The 19587-nt window shown below is 40.6% G+C and overlaps 1 protein-coding gene across 1 annotated transcript; it reads right to left on the bottom strand.

Annotated features, from left to right (window-relative positions):
* Positions 1–1278: 1278 nt before the first annotated feature.
* Positions 1279–16277, bottom strand: LOC118428105. The gene is made up of 16 exons (XM_035838078.1): positions 16237–16277; positions 10906–11034; positions 10497–10634; positions 9749–9779; positions 7129–7279; positions 6720–6788; positions 5185–5266; positions 4996–5047; positions 4644–4699; positions 4120–4308; positions 3709–3758; positions 3095–3281; positions 2796–2864; positions 2522–2581; positions 1921–2011; positions 1279–1478 (listed from the first exon to the last, which is right to left on the bottom strand). Exons 2-16 carry the CDS (start codon positions 11026–11028, stop codon positions 1402–1404), a joined length of 1425 nt encoding a protein of 474 aa, XP_035693971.1. The 5' UTR covers positions 11029–11034; positions 16237–16277; the 3' UTR covers positions 1279–1401.
* Between the last annotated feature and the right edge of the window lie 3310 nt (positions 16278–19587).

Below are 19587 nucleotides of genomic sequence, written 5' to 3'. Positions count from 1 at the left end.
AATGACGTCACGATGACTGAATGTGGTTTTGTCTTTACAACTTGTAATACAAGACTTGCTGTTGCACTGTGTGTGTCGGCCTGGTCTTTTTGAAAGCTATGTTGTATCAACATGAGTACCCTTAGATGTTTACAAGAAATTCTTAGTAGTCTTAAGAAAACACATTGTAAGCAAACGATCCTTTTCTTTTGGAATAGCATTTGGGACGATAGAATATGAGGGGGGCGCGTGTAGTGGGAGTTGCTATTACAACGTCCTCCTCATGAAAAGAGCAGGTCCTCTTCTTGGACAGTAATAGGAAATATTAACATTTATTTAAGTTTCTGTTTTTTTTAATCAAAAGACAGCAGGCGAGTTTCCTGGATGAGTCACTTGTATCAAGGAGCTTTTATCAGGATATCCTGATAAAAGCTCCTTGCTTGTATGTACAGAACTTCAGAAGTCTTGCTCTCGTTCCCATGGTGATCCGGTCCCTTCGCCCAGTTATTTCTCCTCCCGGTGTAACGTTATCACAGTGTTCACATCTGGTCATTTACAGACAGTTTCAAATAACCTTGTAAGAAGAATGGTGCAAACAAAAAGATGGGTCTAACTGGAGTATGTATGTGTGAAGGGCTTTTTTCATATAGAAGAAATGCGTACTGAGGGATATTACGTGCGGTATGAAGAATGCACTCAGCTCTGTTGTTCTATATTTTTCTCTCTCTCTCTTACACGCAAACACGCACGCAAGCACATACACACACACGCACGCACGCGCACACACACATACACACATACACACACGCACGCACGCACAGATACGCACGCACATACACATACATACACACACACACACACACACATTCTTTCTTTCTCTCTCACACCCCCTCTACCATATAATGAAGACAGTATATAGTCCTCCATATCAAATTATATCAATCAATCAGGTCATCTCTATATTTATTTACAATTTTCACTTGATATTTTATCATCCTGTGGACAAATCACAGCTTGACCAAAATATGGCTACGTCATCATTTCAAATTTTACCACACATATGTTTATCTTTTTCTTAGTATACCGCCACATAATAGTTTTATTCTATGTACAAAGCCCGATTGAGCAGAAATGTACAACCTTAAGTGCTATTAAATGCGATTGACTACCACTAAGACAAACTTTAAATGTCAAAATCGGATTGATTACAATTAGTGATGTCAAAAACAATATGCAGTTCTTCTGTAGTTTACCCTACACAGTTTACCTATCCACACTTTCCACTTTGTGGAAAGTAGCTTTCTATACAACATCTTTGATTTAAGATCTAAGAACATCTCCTTTCTGAGCAAAAAGCTCAAAGTACACAAGAGCCACGTGATCGATGACGTCAGGTGATCTTATTGGATGTTCTTGCTGACGTCATTGGATGACACATGCCTTACTGACGTTCTCCTTTGACGTTGACGACATCTCCCGGTGGAAAATCTCAGACTTTCCTGGAAAAAAAAGAACTCTGGTCAGTGGCAACGCCATTTAAGCATTTAAACAGTTTTACGTGATGCACTTGTATATTGTCTTAGATATTCAGCAATCACATTCTTTTAAAAGCTTATAAATATTGATAATGAATACTAGTATATAGGTCCCATTTCTAATCATATCTCAATCCTATTGGAGGAAAAATGTTCCTTCATCGATAAAAGGGTATGTAGTTTGATATACAACAGATAGGTGGCGCAGTTAAGATAAAACTCAAGTGCAAGGTAGACTGGACCTCAGCATGTATAGACTTGTGATAATTCGTATAACTGTTACATTTTGTATTGCCTATAATGACCCCCATCCCAATGCGATCCTTCCTTGTATGTTTCGTACCACGGAATATCTATCTTTAGTTCTGTAATCTTAATTTCTGTAAAGGAAAGTTTGTGGTTTTACCTCCCTCCTTGGTGAGCAGGTTGTAGATAATCAGGTACTCGTAGAAGTCGATGGTGCCGGTGTCGTCTACGTCCACCTCTTTCATCAGCTCCTACCAGCGGAAATATGTGGCATTGCAGGTTAATAATTTTACCACCAAGAATATGTAGCGTCATCCGTTGAAGGTCAAAGTCAATATCGAGAAATAAGGACTGAGATTTTTTGTTGATGTAAGTTTTTGAATGAAAATGTTGTGCCGAGAGACAATGCTCACCTTCATCCTCTGTTGACCATAAGGAATGCAGTTTGATATCAAACAGAAAGGCGGCGCAGTTAAGTAAGGTAATTAGTCACCGTAGATTGAAACTATCCACGAATGTATAAAATATCGTGTATCAAAGTACAATATGTCCATCTCGTCTAATCAAACCTTCTAGCAGCGTTAGGAAACTTAGAAATACCATTTATAGTCTTGATGCGATAGAAAAAGTGCGACACAAACTGAGAACAAGTCTGCAACAACAAGCTTATAACATTCAACGCCATGGTTAACACGTCAAAATGGCGACACTCCTTTCCATCATCAACGAAGCCAGTACAATGACTCAGACAGTTCCCGTACCTTGATCTGCGCAGCGGTAAACTTGACCCCAGGAGCCACCGTCATCAGCGCTCTCACCAACTGCGTGCAACACGAGAAAGGTCATGACATTCGACAAGCAAATATGAACGTGTTCTTGTATTTGATAGTTACACCTCCAGAATCTTTGGACAAAACGAAAATACAAAACTGAAGTCTATAGCTTCTGTTAAGAATTGTGTCACACATTTAAGTACCAGCTCTTAAGTCTACAAAGTCACGCGAGATTTGACGGGAATAAACGAGAAGACCTCACCTCTCCCATGTCCAGATTGAAGTCTCGGCTCTTGTCGTACTTGACAAACATGTCAAAGTGGTGCTTCAGCTACATTGAACAAATGCTTCACGTAAATATACTAAAATTGCACGTCTACAAATATTTTGTATCTTGATATCGACCAGAAATAACAAAATGCAAAAATTCGAAATGTAACATCAAAATTTCTTAGGCCCAAACACAGTACATACTGGGCCAATTAATTTCAATCTGACGCTTACGCCTTCGTCAGGAAAACTTTACCATTCACACCGCTGTGTACTGTAACTGTGCCGTACCTCCGATTCCTTCATGTGCGGGAAACATTTGAGTGCTGTGTACATGTCCAGGCGTCCCGTCGCCCTGTTGATAAGCTCAGGGTGTTCCTTGTCGAAGGTCTGTTCCGAGGACGTGTCGTCCGGTTCGTCATGCTCCTTGATGGTCGAGTTGGTACCGGTGGAGGAGGGTCCGTTTGATTCGGCAGGCCTGGTACAAGAGGAGAAAGGTAAAATATTGTCCTACGTAGAGCTTCGCGCCCGAGGCCTATGCATTATACCTTAGTAGGGAAGGTTCTGCAAACCGGACTCTTTTTTTTGTGGGCGTGGACTTGAACACGCCAATCAGAGAATCGTTTAAATGTTTTCTATGGGTAAAGACGAGTCTCTGGTTGACAACTGACAGCTGGTTAGAGGCCAATCAGAATTGGATATCTCAGCCCGGTTTAGTGAAGTCTTTCTTTAAGGTCTATTGTATAGTCAACAGGCGAAGCTCTGCGTAACAAAATGGGTAAAAAGAGCTGGAGTTCGTTAGGGTCTTTCAAGTGTAGAGGTTTAGGTTTCCCTCTGGGTTTCCCATCCTCAAAATTTCGTCATGATTTTTAAAATGTGATTTTCTTAAATTTTCTGACACTTACGCAGGTTTCGCCGATTCTTTTATCATCTTTCCGAGCGGCATCCGTATGTCCTGTGGGAACATGTAAAGGAGATGATTTGTACTTAACGCAATCAGTAAAGTAGAACAAACATGTTATATGAAATTGGCATATCCTTAATCAGACGAAAATTGCATCAGTAAAAGTAAATGGTATTCTTTTATTTTCATATGATTATTCCATACGTTTCTGTTCATATGATTATAATATGTTTCGGCATAATTCATACGATTCGGTTTACATAATTATTGCGCACCTTCATGTTGCTCTGACTTTCATACGTTTCTATTGATGGAATTGATGGCTTGTGTTATGATTTCTGTATTTGCTGGAGGGTTATGTTCTTTGCTTTGTTGAATGAAAAAAATATTGTTCAGTTAGAGTCCGACTCACGTCCTCCGAGGCCGAGTAATGTGCTGGCAGTTTCCCGCTCAGGATGGAGAACTGGCCGTCCAAGATGGCGTCGTGCACCAGCTCCAGCCTCTGACGTACCATGGGAGCCTCGTTATCAGTCATGAACCTGACGTCAGTGCGCAGACCGTTCACGCATGCCAGGAAGTACTTCTGGTGCGCGTTGATCTCCTGGGGATGACGCAAAATTGTGAGCTATTTGAAAGTCTTTTGTATTTGCAAACAAGAGTTCGAGGATCTCACGACTCCGTGAATAATTTCTTGAATTGTTTGTTTGTAGTCTATTAATTATGCAATTAAGGATTTCATTGACATTACTTGTGTCAATTGATCGCGAATCAATAGCTTTTTCAACGGAACATCAGTCGGACAAAAAACTAAGTCTACCAACTCTGAACTGTACTTCCGGCAATCAAGTTTGACCTCCTTCCCACCCACATGCTAATCCATGACCACTGTGTTCAAATACGTATACGTAAGTCGCACATATTCCAACAGGAGCCTACCTTTTCCATTTGGTAAATTTTCTTCTTTTCACTTAGCAGATCCCTTGTGATGTCAGCTGTGAAAGATAGCATAAAGTGGCATAAGCATTAAGCAACTGTAGAAATAGGGATTTGTCCTAAAGTCAAAGTCAAAGTTTATTGCACAATATTGTAGAACGCGACGGGTACAATGTAAGGCAAGCTTAGGTAGCGTTATATTGTATAAGATATATAATATATTGTACTTGTAGCAGAGTTAAGCTAATAATCAATGCCAATCAAATAAATACATTGAATTATAGATATTGAATGTGACATAGTGTTGGAGACAAAAAGCGAATAAGTGTAGAAACTAGCGCGTCATTCAACTCACATGCATTCGACGTTCTTCTCATCTTTTCCATTCTCAGATGTTCGTCTAATTCCTGCACAAAATAGAAACGTGATCAATCTTTTGAATCCATAATCATTACAATATTATCTAAAATATTCGTAAAATTCGTTTCAACATCATATCATAATGATAATACACATTCTTGGGATAATACAACTGATAACGCACCTTTATTCTTCCCTGGAGCCGAGCTTTCGTCTCGCTGTTTTCTGCTTTTATGGCCTCGATTTGTGCTAAGAGTCCGTCTTCCCTGTGGAGAGGGCAAAGAACTCATTTTTCTATTACTCAAGCGATGTGCATGTGTAATGCGAGAGTGCTGATAGAAAATGAAACCTTCACTAAGCTTTCCTTAAGGTGGGCTCCCACTGCACTCGCGTCACGCGTGCGTCGCTTCGGGGTTCGACAACGCAGACGTAACCCCGCGGCACCTAGAGGTGACGCGAGCGAACCTGGAGGTGACACAAGCAAACCTACAGGTGACACAAGCAAGCGCGACGTTTTTTTGGAAGTTAAAAAATAACGCAAGTGGCAAGATGCCCCAACAGTGACCCAAGAGTGACACAAGAGTGACACAACAGTGACCCAAGAGTAACACAACAGTGACACAACAGTGACGCCAACATGCCTTCAACAGTATCACGGTTATATTTTGTATATTTCCTATTAAAACGTAGGAAATATCAAGATTTTTCATTTGTGAAATATGAAAATTAACACACACCATTACACATCTGTGACTTGTTGCAAAACACATTAGCGATGGAGTCAAACCTGGTATATGGTTCGTGTCCATTCATTTGGGTTACTTCTTTTACTGTAAAAGTCTTTCAAGGTTATTATATAACATAAGTAACATTCATAAGCATCATCACAAGAGAAATTATTTCATTATAAATCTAATTTTTAGGCATTTTCATCATTTTACAGTGATTTTTCATACATTGACAACGCTGCGACTTCCGATAACCTGTCCATTTAGTCTAGAAACGCAACAGAGACGCATGTCAGTGGGAGCGCAACAGAAAATCGGCGAAAATAACACAACAGTGACACAATGAACGAACCCCGAAGCGACGCAAACGTGACGCGAGTGCAGTGGGAGCCCACCTTAAGGTGTTATGGGCGAATAAGGCGAAAAAGCAGGGTGTCTAGTTGTCTAGTACGTTCGTGACAAGGGTATCTTTGTCAATTTCTCTGGCGTATTTTTTTCAATGTAGCCAGCGTAGTTAGGCTGGTAGAGACTTCAGAAAATGACCAGTCAAAGGAATAGAATGGTCCACCTAAAGAATCTAAAAGAGGCACAATTATACACCTGCCATTTTTTTACCTCTAATGTCAAGGTCACGGGTTACAAGAGGGCATGGCGAGGGAAGGACGTACAGCCGCCACTTGAGGGTACATTTAAGGGAACTTGTTCAAACATTTTAAGGGAAAATCGTCTTGGAATGAAAACAGACGTCAGATCAAGTAGGCGCTAAGAAAATATTTTGTACTTTATCGGAAGTATTTTTTCTTAAAAGCTTTTACGGTAAAGGCTACCCGTATTCCTTTGGGACAGGTGACGTAAATGTACGTCAATTCTTAAACATACTTTTCCTTCATTTATCGATACCACTTTTCAATACCAATGATAGACCGTAAGTACAGCGAAATGGTGTCTATTGGCATGCATGACTTGTGGAAATTTACAACAAAACTATTACCGTCTATTGGCCTCCTCCTCCCCCTTGCCACCAGGTCTGAGCTGTATTTGGCTGTCTCTTCTCTGGATGCTGGAGACAAAATATAGATATACTGTATTACCTCAGTTGAGTAGGTGTTGTATGTATATACAACGATAGAGCTAGTAAATTTATCATTTATGTATGACAATACTGTAACTTTATTGTCGACAATACGCGTTTGTCTTTCACTAGTACTTCTCAATTTTGTAAAGGAATATTTAATTGTTCTGCATTTATGATATAATATCACAACTCTTTGTGATATGTTTTTATCTGTTTATTTATGTACTTTTGTATTGAGTTGGTATTACAGATAAGCAGTTACGTTAGCATGAACATAATTTTTGTGAAATGTAGTCATCAAAAGAAACATGAGAAAAGTGCTTACAGCGCTCTCTGTAGTTTGACTTCATCTGCCTTTTCCTCCAGCTGCCTCTGCAGGTTCCTATTGGTCGCCTGTAGAGACCGCAGTTCCCTCCCAAGATCCTCTACGCGGGCTCGCAGCTGCGCAGTGTCGTTTTTCTCCTTGTCCAGAGCCTCTGTAAAACATATCGCCGACATTTGGTGTTATATTTCCCCTTTTCACCCATGTCAGGATGAGTAACCGCTCTCTTGACTGAATTTTGAAATTTTACCTTTCTGTTGTTTTGGACAGGTGGGGCCCATGGTTGTCACAACATTACCCCTCCATTTTTCATGTGGGATTTAAGAGAGAAATCCCTTTTTATGTATTACTGTGACATAGGATACGTTAAACAAACTAGCACTAAAACCTGATTTAACGGTGATCCAAGCAAGCAAGCGATTGACCGACCGACAACCAGTCTAGCCAGACAGACAGACAGGAAGACCGGCAGGCAGACAGACTGAAGAGCAGGCAGGCAGATAGACAGACAGACAGGCGGACAGACAGACAGGCAGACAGACAGACAGGCAGACAGACAGGCAGACAGACAGAAAGACAGTTAGGCAGGCAGGCAGGCAGGCAGGCAGGCAGGCAGGCAGGCAGGCAGGCAGGCAGGCAGGCAGGCAGGCAGGCAGATAGACAGACAGGCGGACAGACAGACAGACAGACAGACAGACAGACAGACAGGCAGACAGACAGACAGACAGACAGGCAGGCAGGCAGGCAGACAGACAGACAGACAGGCAGGCGGACAGACAGACAGTACAGACAGACAGATAGAGACAGACAGGCAGACAGGCAGACATCAGGCAGGCAGGAAGGCACACACACAGACAGACAAACAAACAGACAGAAAGAAGAAATGAAGACTTGTTTCAAACTATAAAACATCTGAAGGTAGAATACGTATGGGCAGAGTATCGGAGAAGAACGGCTATGGTGGTTGGATTAAAGGGCGTTGTTTCGCTTTTCAGTTTTTGAAGTGGCGTTTTACTGTGGACAATCGTCAACAAAAAATGACAGTATACTCCGGCAGAGTTAGGGGACAGAGGTAGGTCTCACCAATATACACAGGGTATGATCAGACTGCTTCGCCATAGACAGCAGACAAGAATTTGGTGAACTCACGGGGCAGGGAGGGGGGGTAGTTTCCGAACAGCATACATGTACGAAACAGTTTGTTTTGCATACAGCGTAACTTGAGGGCTGTCATCAGTGCCTTCAGTGGCGTCAGTGCCTTCGAATTCGGACGCCTGTACATATTTCGTCATGGACCTGACATCATTATGCCATAACGTTAACTTCGAAGTTTGTACTGTACTATGAGGAGAAACATTACCAAGGGGCAAGATATTTACCGCAAGGTGTCTGTTTAAACAAAAGCTAAAGCCATATGTCCCCATGTTAAGATGTAGAAAAAAAACTTACCTTCTTCCAGAACAATGTTACATTACTCTTAACAAAACTGATTGGGTGTTTTTGCCACCTTTAACACCCCTCCCCCCCAACACGTATCTTGTACATGACAAAAAGTGGTAAACTTACTATAAAGCCTGTTGAATAAATCCATGTATCTCTGCATGGCTTTCGGGTTCATTTTATGCCCGTTCATCAGGTCTCCAAACGGCTTCCTACTCTCAACGGGTTGTGGAAGAAGCGGTGCTCCGAAATCGAAGGAATCCATTTTGCTCTTCGTTTATCCAAACCGTTGTCCAGACCAAGTCTCGATAAAAACGTATGCCTCAAACGAACTCTTCTCCAAAGACAAATGTGGAAACTATACCGAGACGAAGCTATGCACGTTCACTTGTAGCCCTGTTTTTACTTCTACTCACAATGAGCCCGTATGCAAATCGAGTCCCTCACAATGCACTTAATTCTATAAGAAAAACATACTAAACCAGGTGTTCAATGCCCTTTGGTATCAAATGCCTTAAAAATCTCTCTATTATTCCCTTTCTTCTGTGTCCCTATTACTGGCATTAAGACGAAGGATAAGTGTTAGTTGAAGGACGTACAAGACTTTGCAACTGTAGCAACATCTGCGACAGAAATGGACTTGGGTTGTCACGTGATACGTACTTGAGGCTGTCGTCAATCAAGTCTTTTGACAAGCCTTACTTCAAGGAGTGATTCAGCTTTTTCCAAAATTTCCCAATCATGACGCCATCTAAGTTAAATAAATTTGCTATCGTAACGTAGGTGTGACGTTATATGAAATGCAGTAGGTTGTATTTTTTTGTATTGTTAGGTTTTGCTGCTAACAATCGCACCACCTATTTGCATACTCTACAGCGACGCTTAAAACCCATGCCTTCAAGTACACCCGTTCTGAAACATGATATCTTGCCTTCAAGTCAACAAAAACGTTTTCATAGTCAAGCACCTCCATACGTGTGTTGAGAGGTACACGAGGGGAAGGTGGAAAGAGCCCCCAAAGTCCCAATCGCTCACAGATGAACTCCGGCCTGTATCCAAAAGTGAAGCCTATCACCAATCAACACTGCCACCTTGCGGCTTTGTCATGAAGTGTGCTTAGGCACTGCAAATCTCTCACTCGGTTTATCGGCGATAAGTGACAGAATAAGTCTTGAGTACTCACGTGCAACGTCTTGAGAATTCCGCATTGCGTCCTGGAGAAAAAGTAAAGGCAGTGAAAGATTAGCCGAGTCGTAACAACAGAAATCATCTTAACTTTAGGCTAAAATTTGATTAATTGTATTTGAAAAAAAAAAAAAAACTTGTGAGGCATAAGCTAGGCATGTTTATGTTTCACATACTACAAGATAGAGATGTCAGATATGATATAGTATCCCGAAAACAAGTTACTATATATGGCCTTCTTTAGTGTTGCTCCGTGTAATTTGATAAGACCCTAATGTACTCAATTATATAATGAATATAAATTTGTTAGTCGTCATTCTAAAACAAGTGTTGTGCAATTTCCATTTTTACTTGTTGTTGTATATTCAGGTTATCATAGTGTAGACGGTATAATGTGCATTGTATACATCTTACCCCTTGTCAAGTAGGACACTGCATGCTATCATGTTAATCGTAATTCTAAACACGTCGTGCAATCTTTTCAGCGAGAGCATAACTTATCAATATAAATACACCATTTGTTAGTGTATACGACGCGGTCACAATTTTGATATATAGTTTTTCAAGCAAGCTGTGACAGAACAAACCGACGACAGGACAGCTTTTTCCGTTACAAGACCACTTTTCCCGACGTTACATTTTGCAGGAAACATGCACGTTAAACATAAGAACGACCTCATTTTGTGATATCGTACGATGACATAGACAGAATGACCGTACGACGTATGTTACCGGATGTTACCTACCGCTGTGAGCCTACACATGGCGTCCTTACACCTGGTCAGGTGAGACACTATCTGCGCCATCTGCTTCGCCTCTGCGTTAGCGTCTTCGCCTTGGATCTTCCCAAAGTACTCCTTACATATGCCCTGCCATGCAGCGTTCTGTAAGGAGACGAAAACACACATCTAAGATCTAAACAAGACGTAGATATTGACCTTATTTGCTTTAGGGAACTTGTAGTTCTTTTCTATGTGATGAATATATAATTCAACAACGTGTGACGAATTTTTGTGTCCGATTTGCAACAAAAGCATTATCAACAGTGTATCTATGTTAAACACTACAATGTTACAAATGATTTGTAATATACTAGATGAAGATGTGAAAGAGCATAGAGATGTAATAACAAGGAACAAATTCTGTTCTACTTACCACACCCTTTGTCTTGTCCTGAAGTAAGTGGTTGGTTCCATTTTTGTTCTTGTCTGTAGCCATGGTGTCTAAGACATCGAGCAGGGCGCTAAGCCCCTTGTTCATCTCCTCTACCGCCGCCATTTTCTCCTGACAAAAACAAAATAAAACGGATGTTGTACTCTCCGTCACGTCATCGTGGGTAATTAAGTGTGCAAATTCACCACAAGACAAATGTTTCAAACGATATTTTCTTTGTCAGATTATGATATTGCGTTCCAAACAAAAAGTCACCATATATTAGGTCCTCTATTATGGTGGCGTATGACATTTATGACGCCATATGCAGATACACATTAAGAAGTAAATGCCATGACATTTTCTTCAGCTTTAAGACACAAGTGTTATCAAGCGTTGTTAGAGTCCAAGTTTTCTTCTTTGTATACAGTAAGATGTTATAAGAGAAAAGCTTTTGAATGATGTTTTGTGACATGCAAACGCCATGTTCAGTTATGCTCTTTGTTGTTAGTACGTTGTTTGTGCACATGCGATCAGCCATGACTTGTACATGTACTTGAACTTTTGGGTCGCCTTTCCTTATAATTGCGAGGTGTTAATACGCCCTTCATACGCTTATTCAAGGCTCCCTATTTCTAAGTGGAAGGACTGAACAAAGAATTCGTGACGCCGATAATACGCATGGTTATTCTGAATTCTTAACTTCTAAATACACTTTTGTTGTAAATATACTTTTGTCCGGTAACCAAATGGATCGGATGAAAAAAACGATTCTTTTGCGTCTCTTTCGTGTCAATTCTATACTTACGATGCGAATGATACGAAGAGTAAGCCCCACCACGATTTGCAATTTAGTCTTCATGAATAAAACCTACGTGCGTGTGTTGCAGTTATCACCCTTGTTTACTGACCATATTTCACACGCCATGACGTCACAGTCGTGACAGAATCCACATATTTCTTTTACTACAATGATTTCACTGCGTTGCTGAAAATTGTTGCATTTGAGACCAGTGACTCATTACTAATCTCCAAGCAGATCCTACGGTAGCATAAGATAGTATCAAAAGCTGGCAGAGAAGTGAAGCCGGCATTGGAGTGTGTTTTGCTGCTCTGCCAGCTTTTGATACTATCTTATGCTACCGTAGGATCTACTTGGAGATTAGCCCAGTACAAACAATACAGCTTGATACTAAAATCGTAACGGACTTAACTCCTTCATACCAGCCCAAAGCTGCATAGACAGACCCTTGTAATGACATGTCTCATCGTCAATAAAGAAAGAAAGAAAGAAAGAAAGGTATAATTCCTCTCAATATGCAGCCTTTGCACCCTAAGGTAAGCACAGTAGACATTCTACATGCACTATCAGAAAACCAAAAGCATTCTGCAAAATACACATGCAAAACGTGTTAGATAAAACAAAGAATTAGACAATACATGTATAGTTTTGTGCGACACGCGGTCATTTGAATGGTGAGCTAACGTCAAAGTTGACTGGACGAAGTAAACATGATTTGCTTTCCCCCCTAAACTTCCTGAAATTTAAATGTATAATGAATATTGATGTGACACTCTCATCTTTAAAAACTCATTACGTGTCCTTTGATTGCACGGACGACTGCGGAAAAAGTCGTATCCATAACAAGTTCTTCCTTGAAGCCTGCCTGACAACAAGACTTCCAAAGTTGCTTCGTTCAAGTTCTAGAAAGGTCGAACAATGTCAATCTTTTTCGTAAACACAAGCGAACCCCCCACCGGGCCGAAGTCGTGACAACAAACAAGGTGAAAAGAAATGACTGACTCTGACCGGGGGCACAGTTACCTCACGCAGACGACATTCGGGTCCTTGTTTCCCGCCAGAAGAAAAGCTGACCTCTTTTACCTTTCCCTTTGAAAGACTGACACGCGCCTCACCCCACTGTTGCTATGTTTTGGTGCCACTCAAGAGACGGTGTCAATTTCCGTGTCCACCACACAGCTAGCTAACTTCATCACAGAATTGAGTCAGAAAATTTTACCATAGTACTACAGCAAAAAAAGACAAACCTTGCTTGTCGTAGATCATAACTACTAATAGATAACAAAAAGAGATTAAGAAAAAAAGCACAGAGAAAGAAAAACATGAGATGGCTTTGTCAATAGTAAGCGTACGTGTTTACCATACTCTCAACGGCATTAAAAGGACATACAGCCGTTGTTGTACCATAAACAGCATACAAATGAGAGTATAAGAACTGTCTAGAAGACGTGAGCTTCCATTTCTGTATGGCAATGGATGTTTATTTTGTAAAAACATACGGTCTAAACCAACAAAGAACTTTCTGTCTAGGAAGGAGATGTTAGTTTGTTTTGCGTAGGTAATGTTTCCCAATCACACCTTGTAAACAAAGTCATTAGCAGAACAGTTTTATTGTTGAACTTGGGAGAAATGTTACAGTTACGAGCATGACTGTTCGAGTAGGTTTAAATCACTTCGAACTTTGTCCTAGCAATAAGGAAGTGTTCTGTAGGGCGTGGTCCCTACCGATGCATTGAACTGAATGTAACTTCACTAACGTACGATAAAACAGTCACCGGTAATATTTTGCATACATAACTTGTGAGGAAACGCCACTTGACATAAATATTATGTCATAAACAAAACAGGAGATTGAAAGGCGTTATTTTCTCGGTATTTTGCGAAAGGATATGATAAAATCTTGTCGTGCATATTCTGTGCTTAAGCTTTTAAGAGCACAAATGTATGTATTATGCACTTGCATTCTTTATAAATAATCTATAGAAGGTATAAAATTCGGTCCTAAATGTAAGGATAGTGTAAAATAAAACGACAAACGGATAGAAAATTGCATTCCCACAACATAGACCAACGGATACACGGATTCCCTTCGAATGGACTATGTAAAACGGTGTGTACAATACTAATGTACTGTTATACACGTATCAGATTAATTGCTTGGCTGACACATGTAGTGATTGATGATATCGTGTCTGTATAATGTCATGTGCTATCTCATTTGTCATCACTATTCTATCACATTTACCTACGCCGACCGATCTTTCAACAAAGTCGTCCCTCCTCATTTTACTTTTGTCTGCTTTCCCTACACATTGCGATTGTTTACTGTTAGCTTTTAGTCGAACAGTCATCACTGTTGCCAATGACAACGGTCAGATTTCTTGCTAAAATATCTACGTATCCCGTATTATGTAGCCCGTATACGCATCAGCATATACTAGTAGTATGTATGATGCACATTTGAAACATAGACTTATACCCCATGCAGTAAACGTCTAGGGAACTGTATCTCGCAATTTTGAGTAAAAAAAACACCAGGAAAATTAGCCCGCCAAACGCACAAAGATTGAGAAAAGAAACAAGTAAACAAGGGATCACCCTAGTACGGTTAACCGAGCCTAAATCAAATAACGGGCTATCCTAACGCCAAAACGAATACTCTTATGTAAGGACTAACCAAAAACACACAGTACATACCGTGGAAGCCGCATCACTATCTGCAGAAGTAGACGGCAGAAACTGTTACGGTTCTAGTGAACTACTTTTCCTACGCGTTTGCGTTGTAGGCTATGGTACGGTATGATGAACGTTAGGGCACCACGTCACACTCTATTGAACCGCAGAGACTCCATGGTAGCAAAGTTTGTCTTTCATTGTCCACTTGTCATAGCAGGTGTCGCCTTACCTGGTGACCTCTGGAGCTTCTTTACTTTGTCACAAGGAAGCCATACTGAGACAGCAACATAACATGAAAGCTTACAGGTTATTCCAACGAATCTCATTGATAAAGAGCTGTATTTTGTAAGATTTGTGTTTTTTGTTGCCTTTCAAACCTTACCTTTATATCATGGATCAAATTATGAGTCCAATTTTGGTCGCCCAATACCATTCAGTGAAAAACATTGGGCCTGCAGCTGAGATATCATATCTTGCTATTTTGTTCCAGGTGGTTTGGGTGTATGGGTATGGGAACGCTTAGACTGAATAGGTGGTTGGAGATGTAAAGAAAGCTACGTATGGGTGACTGGGACTTCACTGAAGAAAGAGCTACATTCGTGTGTCTGGGAAATGCGATACGGGTGCTTAGCATGCAGAGAGATATAATCTATCCCTTAAAACCATGAAAGGAAACAAATGAATACAGTAAAGGTAGCTCGGTGATTATTACTGGAGCATGCAGTATGTACTGATATATTGCATGGAATGTATATATGAGCTGTGGGGATGTAGGTAGGGTGTGGTCTCAAAACACGTATTGTTGTGTATGCGTGTATATAGCATGTGGGTATGTATAAGTGTATGTGTGTGCGTGTGTGTGTGTGTGTGTGTGTGTGTGTGTTTGCGTGTGTGTGTGCTTATGTACATGTATGTATGTATGTATGTAGGTAATTTTGTATGTGTCAGAAGCCATATATTCAACTTGCTTTCAGTGTACGAATTGTTTATGATAAAAAATATGTTACTTCTTACTCAACCAAGGGAACGGGCTAGCGAGATACCTCATTTGTAAACAGTGAAATAACAACGGAGAATCTTCTAACGTGTTCTGCAACTTGAGCCCGATTATTTCAAGGTTCCAACAGCACCTCAAGAGGCCGTTGAACTTTCTATTTCTTGTCCAATTTGACCTTGACAACGCATGAAGGTCAACCAGCCACACCAACTGTCTCATGCGCCAGTTTGAGACTGTAAACTAAAAAAATTCAATTAGATGTTTATTTTGGTCACTTTTAAGAAAGCGGAGTCTTTTTTGGATCGCCTACAAGGAAGCGTATTCTTGGCCTCCAAAATGTGTACAAAACATCGCACCGTTTCATGCATGTGTACAAGATAACTCGATATCGGAAACTCGCCCCAAAATGCTAATAATGGCACTCTTGTTCAATGAACGCAGTGAACTGAAAACTCGAGCTTAATTTTTCATCGATACTATTTATTTGAAACCGGCCAAACTGTATTGTAAGTAATTTCTTATTCACAATGAAATTGATCAAGCGACAATGATCCCAAACTCTTTGGAAATCGCATAACGTTAGAGACCATGCAAATCATCTTAGAAAATAGATTCTTATATGACAAACTGTCAGAAGGGTTCTCCTGATTTTTAGATGTGTTAATGGCAGACATGCTATCTTTACATTTTGTCCATTTTTGTCAATAGAAAAAGTTTTCAACCACGAGCACCGTGAGCAAATAGGGAAGCTAACGAAAATAGTTACGTTGCTAAGGGTACACACCTTAACTACCTACAGGCCATGGAAAATCTACGTTCATGTAATTGGTAAAAGAAAAAAAAAGGACAGAAAACTTACGAGTGGTGTGCTAGCTTCGCCGAAGATGGTGTGTACGTACGCGTGTGTGTACGCCAAAATACGGTAGTGACACTTGACTACAACTGTTACAGTTCGCTAGTGGCCTAGAGGTCAACTAACTAACGAAGGTAGCTTGGTGTTTTCATGAGTCACTATTCATGTTTTCTGAACAACACAAAGATGTCAGATCCATGGAGATGATGTTTAGGTCGCCCAACGGATCATTTGTATGGTCTATTTGTTAACAATTAGGATTGTTTGAGACCACCTGTTCCATTGACTCGGGGTCCGAAAACGATTTACCCAGGCACGTATATTTGCCCAAGGGCAGTGAGATTAGGTAAATACCGCTCCCTCCTCTACTGGATCGGTTATAGTTACGGTTTGTTTGGGAAAACACTGGTGATAAACAGAAATTTCACGCCAGAATTTGCTAATCAATTGTACTATGCCAAAGACAGTCTTCGATGCGTTGTATATGTTGGTATAAGGGCAGGGTAAATACGCCGCTAGAGGTATGAGATATAGGAGCTTAAACGGAAGAAAATATCCCCATCTGGGGCACAAACGAAGCACTAATATCTTTTCTATCCTACTGAAGTGCTAAAGACAAATAAGTTTTTTCGGTAAATGTTGAAAGAAGATAAATTTTCCATTGTGTATTGAGTCAAAATGGCAATTAACAGTCATCTAACGGCGGGGTGTGTTCAGCGCAGTATGTCGTCGTTCGATTTTGCAATTGATGCAGAGTTTTCAACAAGGCTGCTACAGAACCATCCGCCTACAAGACTGTCTTTCCCGTGACAAGACAACTTAGCTTGACACATGCATGCATGAACATCCTAAGAATGTCTCCAGTTTATAATCGTAAAACGACCGTATGACGTATACGCGTGTTTGGCTGGGTTCTGACGTCAGTACTCTCCAAGCAGAGGTTAGGCTCCGGTTGTTTTTTCTTACCTTCTTTAGGCGTTTTTATCGTTTTTTTTATATTGTGCTGTCTTTTTGATGTCCCGCGGTCGATAGAAAGACCGATAAAAACGCCTAACAACGTAAAAAACAAACAAACAAAAAACAGCCGGAGCCTAACCTCTGCTTGGAGAGTATAACGTGTACAGAGTGTGTCTGTTTTATGTTCAAAACTCTCCTGTGACCTCATCATCCTTTATTTTGATATAATCGTCTTGTCACTCAATGACATTAATATGAACTTTCATAACCTTTTCCCAACACGCTGGGTCATAATAAACAAAAGTTCAAGCGAGAACTATTAATTATACATGATGCGTGGTACAGAATACAGTATCACCAATGTCGCCATTTTTAACCCCTACTTTTAAGGACACGGGTACGGGTTGCAATTTTTTTCAAATACCAAGTCATCAGTTCATCATATTTATCAGAGAGGGAGAGAGAGAGAGAGAGACAGAGGGGCAGAGAGAGACAGAGAGAGAGAGAGAGACAGACATGCAGGACATGCAGACAGAGATAGATAGATAGATAGATAGATAGAGATAGAAAGAGAGAGAGAGAGAGAGACAGAGACAGAGAGACAGAGAGAGACACACAGAGGCAGAGGGATAGACAGATAGAGACAGACAGACAGAAAGAGAGAGAGACAGAGACATGCAGACAGAGATAGATAGATAGATAGATAGATAGATAGATAGATAGAGAGAGAGAGAGAGAGAGAGAGAGAGAGAGAGAGAGAGAGAGAGATTGATCGTTTGTTACGCTACATAGCCACTCAGCAGTTATGCAGATACAGGTCATAGTTAATTTCCTAAGAGCATGTATAGCAGCAAACGTTACCATTCTGTGAAATTGAATCATACAGAAACATTTCTCAAACGGAAAAAGGGCACCATAAAAGATGTATGCGTCTGAATCATATTGTTTCGGAATCTTTCTTTCTTTCCTGGTAGCACATAATAGGAGAGTGCATTAGACCTATCCGTCACTTCCTTCTCATTCACAGGAGAAAAGTAGAAAAGGGTAATGAGAAAATGACAAGAAGGTCTTAATTGATAGATAGGAAGGAAAGAATTATAAGAAATCATTAGCCTATTTTTATATGTGATGCACTAGGGGTAGAGATAAACTCCCCCATTTCACCAGAGGCGATAGCGCTGCGAGTCCAATTGGACTTGTGTAACCATTGAACTCATGATTGAAATGTCATGCAAATAGATGTAAAAGTATGACTGAAACGAAAACACAAAACATCCAAAGCATAAAAAAGATTCGTTCTTCTATGTAATTAGTTGATTGGTTTGTCATATTTTAGAACGCAGAGCGGTCGCAATGACGTCGCCACTGAGTAGATCTTTGATATATAATGCTTTTGTATCGACAGTATTTCTAGTAGATCAAAGCCTATATAGGGAAGAAAATTCATTTGCATTAATTAACTGACCACGACTGACGTGCGTTCTGGATTGCATGTACTATTCACTACCCTTTATTCATCTTAAACAGTTTCCAACACATGACTCCATCTGACAAAGGCCAAAATGCTAACAAGAATATCTAAATCAGGATTCAGTTCAGTATTTGTTAACAAATGCCCCCACCTACTCCTGCTACGGCCAAGATAATCCATCTTGTTAAGAAACTACGTGTATAAGAGCTTTTCTACATACACAAATGAAAACATAACATTCCCAGCGGTGGAAATGATAAATCAATTCTTACCACACTAGCCGACCCTTCTAGTTCCCGTTTCGCGCCCTCCGTTGCCTCACTGTTTAGAGACACGTCCGCCGTTCTCTCACAAATGTCGTCTGATCGTACTCTCTCACAAAATATCGTCTGATCGTATTTTCTCACAAAATATCGTCTGATCCTAGTCGTCTCCCTTTTCGCGCCCTCCGTGTCCTCACTGTTTAGAGAAACGTCCGCCGTTCTCTCACAGAATGTCGTCTGATCGTATTCGTCTCCAGAGTAACCAGCCCCTCTCCTTACACAAGTCACGGCCTTGGTATTTTTCCTCCAACGTTTACATAACAGTCAGACGTGGTTTGTCGTTTTCCTGGCTCAGATCCAGGTAAAACCACAAAGGACATTTCTAACCTCCTTGGTCCAAGTCTTAATAGACATTATTTTCGGGGCGTTGCCACCCGTACTACGTATATTCAGGTAGCTGTGTTTGCTGGTGTAATTGTCACAATTGTCACTGACCCGTTAAAACAAGACTAATGACTCAAATGAGGAAGCGTTTTTCGTTTATTGAAAAACGAGCTGTCGGTATGGTGCTTTGAAGTTTGTCTCCATGGATACCGAAATTTGATTGACAGTATCTTTGTGATACAGAGTCGTAGAACCAGTTAGTTTGATAACTCGATCATTGTT

Source organism: Branchiostoma floridae, chromosome 12 (genome assembly GCF_000003815.2).
Source record: "Branchiostoma floridae strain S238N-H82 chromosome 12, Bfl_VNyyK, whole genome shotgun sequence".
Taxonomy (NCBI): domain Eukaryota; kingdom Metazoa; phylum Chordata; class Leptocardii; order Amphioxiformes; family Branchiostomatidae; genus Branchiostoma; species Branchiostoma floridae.
Note: the sequence above shows the minus strand (reverse complement) of the source record. Positions and strands in the feature narration are given on the sequence as shown.